This window comes from Palaemon carinicauda, chromosome 26 (assembly GCF_036898095.1).
Source record: "Palaemon carinicauda isolate YSFRI2023 chromosome 26, ASM3689809v2, whole genome shotgun sequence".
NCBI classification, from domain to species: domain Eukaryota; kingdom Metazoa; phylum Arthropoda; class Malacostraca; order Decapoda; family Palaemonidae; genus Palaemon; species Palaemon carinicauda.
In genome coordinates, this window is record NC_090750.1 from 35,537,500 (window position 1) to 35,543,150 (window position 5,651).

Genomic DNA, 5,651 nt, shown 5'->3' on the forward strand with positions numbered 1-5,651 from the left:
TTGACGAGAAGTACTAGAATTCCGATGTCAAACTGTTGAGGACAAATGGGAAATTATTTGATAATAATGTAGAAAATGTGAGTTGTAATGATAGATTCTTCGGTAGGAAAGTGGACTAACCAGTGGTTGAATGGAGTTCAATATCAGAGAAGGCAAATAAGATCTTTATTATTGTTGAAGGAAGGCAAAAGATACCAAAATATGCATGATAACGAAGGTGAAATAGAGCAAGGGTAGAGGTAATGTAAGGAAATACGTAAAATCAAAAGGAAGGGTATGAGGAAAAAATTCACCTTTTGAAATTTCAATATTGATAATCAAACACAGTTTTCATAATTATTACAAAATTGAATTGTATTAAAGTTTGTTATTTTTTAATGTTTTCCTTTAGTCTGCATGAGTAAATATTTTACCATGTAACATATAATATCTATCACAGTGACGTGGATTTTTTTCTGCATAGAGTTCAGTCTTCGATGTGTCTGTGTTAAACAAGTTAACAAGGAATCGAGTCAGTCTGACCAATAAGCCATTCAAACATGCATGCATTCAGGATGCTTTAATTTCTGTTAAAAATTATCTTTGGGAATTTAGTTCCACGAAAGTTTCACAAATATTCACTTAGTAAAGCGCGTAAAAGCATCTTATTTTTTCTTTAAAATATACGCTCTCTGTAACTACTCAAGTTACAATATGTACATTATCATTGATGATTTATAACTTTTGGTTTATCCCGTTCAACAGTTTATCTTAACATGCACATACTAGTAACAATGAAGTGAAAGTAAGCGTAAGATGAGCAGTCTGTCGAAAGGTGAGACAGATGCAGAATTAGTATGTTTTCAAAACATCTAGTAACAAGCAAATTTAATTATCACCTTTAATACTTGAGCTTTATTAGTTTAATTCTCAAAATTATGAAAAAAAATCATCACCTACGAAGAACTTTCCAAGGTTTCTGCAGGAATCTTTCCTAATCCTGGAGTTTTTTCTTTGAAAAGACAGCCCTGCTTGAATTCCTTAAACACTTGCACTGGCAGGGAACGGATCATTTCTTGCTTGAGCTCGATTCTACCCGAGGCCAAACCCCTGGCTACCTCCTCGGGGGTGAGATTGGATGCCCTGTAGCCCCATTTGATCTCGTTGTCTCGAATCAACCGGTAAATCTTAGCCGGTGTCATCATACCACTAAAATTTCGGTCTTGTGATCTGAAAAGCTGTAGGCCTATTGTGTGGGGCTTAATCACAGGTTTTTCCTCTGGTGAAGGAGGAGGAGCTGGGGGTAATGGCTCCCGTCCTGTTGATGATGCACTTTGAAGAAATTTCTTAGGATTGAGAAGAAGCAGTTGGTCGATTATTCTCCCCTGGGTCTTGGGTTTTCTTGGAGGTTTCATAGGCGCTGGAGGGAGGAAGCTCTTCGCTGTCATCCTTTCGAAGTCTTTGCCCTCCTCTGGCGATCTATTCAAGTCGTCTAAGCTATGGGTAGTTATCAATGATTCCAAGAAAATTACCTTTTTGTTTATCTTAGATCGATCAGGGGTCCCTTTGGCCTTACCATGGTCATTCACATTACCTTTACCTTTCCATTGATCTTGTATTTTTATGATACCGAGTATATTTGAGGTATCTAAGTCCTCTTCTGGAAAATTCACCGGACCGAGCTCGTTCAGTTCGTACATTTGCCTAACGTGGAACTGGAATGTCCCTGGGTTTATGGCATTCATGATGTAGGCATGAAAAAGACTCGTTAATATCTTACTGACCATAGGTTTCATAGCATTCACATTAGCTATGGTCTGAACGATTATATCATTAACGTCGCTGGGTGATGTAGCAGTAGAATCAACTTTGTGTTGACTCCCTCTCTTCGACTTTGCTTTTTCTCTTGCCTCTTTCTCTTTCACCCGCAAATATTTCTTTCGTTCTTCGCAACTGGAGGTAAAGGTGCGATGGTCTTCACCACAGTTGAGGCACTTTTTCTTCAGGCTGTGACATTGATCGTATCTGTGGTCGTCGGCGGCACATTCGCTGCACAAGGTGAGTTTAGGTTTCTCACAGTCCTTTGCCAGGTGAGTATAGTCATAACAATTGTAACATGGCCTGAGGCGGACGAATACCTCCCGTTCAATTTGACGTGCCATGTGATGGAAACCTAACATATCTAGACCTTCCTCTAAAACCTTCGATGCCTGACCAATTTGCTGAAACCTTACTTTCAGAGTTCTGGATGTACCTGGCAGCTTAATCACATCATCGGCTTTAGCCCATGACTGCCAATTCTCGATGTCTTCTCTTATCTTGTTTTCGTCGAATTCCATGACGATTGGGTCCACTCCTTTGACGACGACCGTTCTTTTGGAAACGATTTCCCTGGAAGTCTCGACAATGAAGTTCTCATCAGCGAGTAGTTTGACAGCTTCAGCCCCGGTGATCTTGTCCACATACTCATCGGCGAGTATGATCGTGAAACAATTGTTGCCATTAATAATCTTGTTTACTTTGCATTTTAGTATTTCGCAAAGCAGTTTCCAGAGTTCTTTTCTTCGCTTCTCTCCCTCCGGATTCGTGTCATTTATTCTAATACTGTTCATGCTGATCCTGAAATAGAAGAGATAAGAAATAGTGACTTATTTTGAATCATTACGGAACTATCCCATTAAATATCTAATTTTTGTTTGATACCTGTAAAGTTTCTATGTTATATTTTGCTCAATAAGAATAGTATTTAAACAAATAGTCAATGGATATGTATAATCATATTAGTAATAATTCAACAAGTTGTAGTACAGTGAACTTGAATTACAACTTCTTCCTCAAGGGAATATAATTGTATATTATATCTTACAGAGGAAATAACACTAAGTAACATTTTATGGTGAATTTTAGCATTCAAATGCCTAATAAATTTGAAAGCCTTTACGAACTCGATGTGGAGGTCTTTCATCTAAAACATAAGTCATGAATCCAAAACATTTTGTATCTCAGATCTAAAGTTATTGTTATCAGGAAAGGTTGACTAAAACTGTACAAAATTTATCATAAAAACACACATGTATACAATATAATTAAAGGGTAAAAGGTGTGTTTCGATTAATCTTTGACAAGATGATTTTACAAGTTGGGTGTTAGAAATGTACCAATATAATAATAATAATAATAATAATAATAATAATAATAATAATAATAATAATAATAATAATAATAATAATTATTATTATTATTATTATTATTATTATTATTATTATTATTATTATTATTATTATTATTATTATTATTATTATTATTGATGTGAGGATTAATCACTTAATAGGTATCAACGCCTCTATTGAAGCATGCCGATTCTATAAATCTACTCCCATACTTAGTAACTGGGTTTTGATGGGATATTGTACACAAACTAACGTGTTTTCTCATATCATTGCGATCGCTATGAATCTACATTTGCTCACATTTCAGTTGAAAAAAATAAAGATTAATAACAAACTGCTGACGCGTCTAATGAGAAGCAAAAAAGAAAAAATATCTTGGAAATCTAGAATTGAAGCAAATGATAAGCATGGAATTTTGTAATAAGAATATATTACGGTAAAACAACAATAGATATAAACTACAACTAAGTTGGATAAAGAATAAATGGGGGACGTATAGCTTGAAGAAATAGAATGTCAATACTATGAATAAAAAGATAAATTTTTAAATAAAAGCAATACTTACAAAGTATATTGTTAAGAAAAAGGTATACTGAGAGATACATCCAACCACTAAAGTAATGCTAAAATATAAATGAGAGAGGATACGAGGAAAAAAATTATGATGAATATAACCAGTTTAAAAAAAAATTATATACCGTATATCACTTCCTTATTTTAGCAAAAGAGTGAAAATGGGACGTAAATATAATACCTAGAAAATATCATTAAATATTACATGTGGTGCGTTATGTAAGAACTGTTTTCAAAATACCTTTGGAAATACAGTAATAGATAGAGGATTTTCACTTCCATTTGTGTTTAGAATCTTTTTTGTTACCTGTATCTAAGCCTTTCTCTTATTTCATAAATTCCTACCTGTCCGTCATTTAATATATTCTCATCCTGTGATTTGGGTAAAAACGAGAATGAATATAGTGATTTTAGAATGAGAAAAATAATTTTCAAAAGGATATAAGTTTATCTGAATAAGAAAAAACATAAATAAATCAATGTTTATCCCGATGATTGCTTGTGCAACCTAGTGCCATTTCAGGTGTAAGACCAGCCCCATAAAAAACAATTGTTTAATAATTAAGGACTGATTGTAACCTAATCACTGTGCCAGTCTGTTAGGATAAGATGGTAAAATATCTGTTCCGTTGAGCTAATATTGTAACTTTGAACAAAAGAGCTATTCTTTATCATATTTCCATATGAGTATAGAAAAATAGCTTTCTAGTTTTATGGTTCTAGAAATACTCCGAAAATGGGTATTATTAAAACTGGTGATTTTAACTCCTTTCATCTTCCCGAGCGAGGGTGTTTTGTGCATGTTGTTTGAGAGAGAGAGAGAGAGAGAGAGAGAGAGAGAGAGAGAGAGAGAGAGAGAGAGAGAGAGAGAGAGAGAGAGACATAATGAAAACCAGTGTTAAATTGGATTTTTATCCTTTTTTTTCATGTTAGAGCAACTAGTGATGATTATTAAATTTCGTGATTTTTTTTCTTCTTAGAGGGAGTTTTGGGTGCTAAATTGATGCATAAACTAGTGTAATTTGGGGTTTTCAACATAACTACCTTTATGGGGAATATCAGGATACAATTAGTTTGTGATTATTGATTCAGGTCTGAAAACATTTGGGGAGATTTCATAACAGTAAAACCTGCCGAACTTTGGATAAAATATCTGCAAGCATGTTCTATACCTACAGGTTGGAAAAGCATTAACATTTTACTAATTCACGAAATGTGTGAAAAATTACCGGCCGATGAGTTTACTCTGTGTAATAAGTAAAATATTTACAAAGGCCGAATAGAAAATGCTAGAGAACAGGTAGGCTGTAGAAGGGGGTATTCAATAACTGACCATATCCATGAAATTAACCAGTTAATGGAAAAAATCAGTTAAGTATGGAAAATCCCAATGTATGGCGTTTATAGACTATGATTCTGTAAAATATTCAGCAAAAGCAAGGAATAGATGAATCTTATGTTATAAAAAAAAAACTTGAAGATATCTATGCAGGAAAATAGTGAGAAAATTTCGATTAAGAGAGAAGGTAGGCAGGGAGACCCCCATTCCTCCTAGAATATTCACAGCGTACCTAGAAGAAATTTTCAAGAATTTCAATTAAGAAAATGTTGAAATTAACACTAATGGGGAATAATCTAACAACTTAAGATTTGCAGATGACATAGTTCTATTTAGTGAATAATGGGAGGGATTGCAAAAGGTGATAGAAGATTTTAGTAGAAAAAGCAGAAATGTAGGACTGTAAAAGAATAAGAGTAAAACTAATGGCCTGATGACAACGCCTTGAGACAGTCGTCTCTGTTGTCCTCCCCTCTTAATAGTTTGGAGAAAGACGATATAGTGGAACGCTTTCTTTTCCAAGTGGAGATTCCTTTGGTTAAAGTGCTTGCTTACGAGGAATCCATCTCTGGTTATGGACTAACCTTTCG

The 5,651-nt window shown here is 34.4% G+C and overlaps 1 protein-coding gene across 1 annotated transcript; it reads right to left on the reverse strand.

Moving 5' to 3' along the window:
* Positions 1-935: 935 nt before the first annotated feature.
* LOC137619880 (uncharacterized) lies at positions 936-2,591 on the reverse strand. The gene has a single exon (XM_068350170.1). The coding sequence runs from the start codon at positions 2,589-2,591 to the stop codon at positions 936-938; it is 1,656 nt and encodes a 551-aa protein (XP_068206271.1).
* Positions 2,592-5,651: the final 3,060 nt, after the last annotated feature.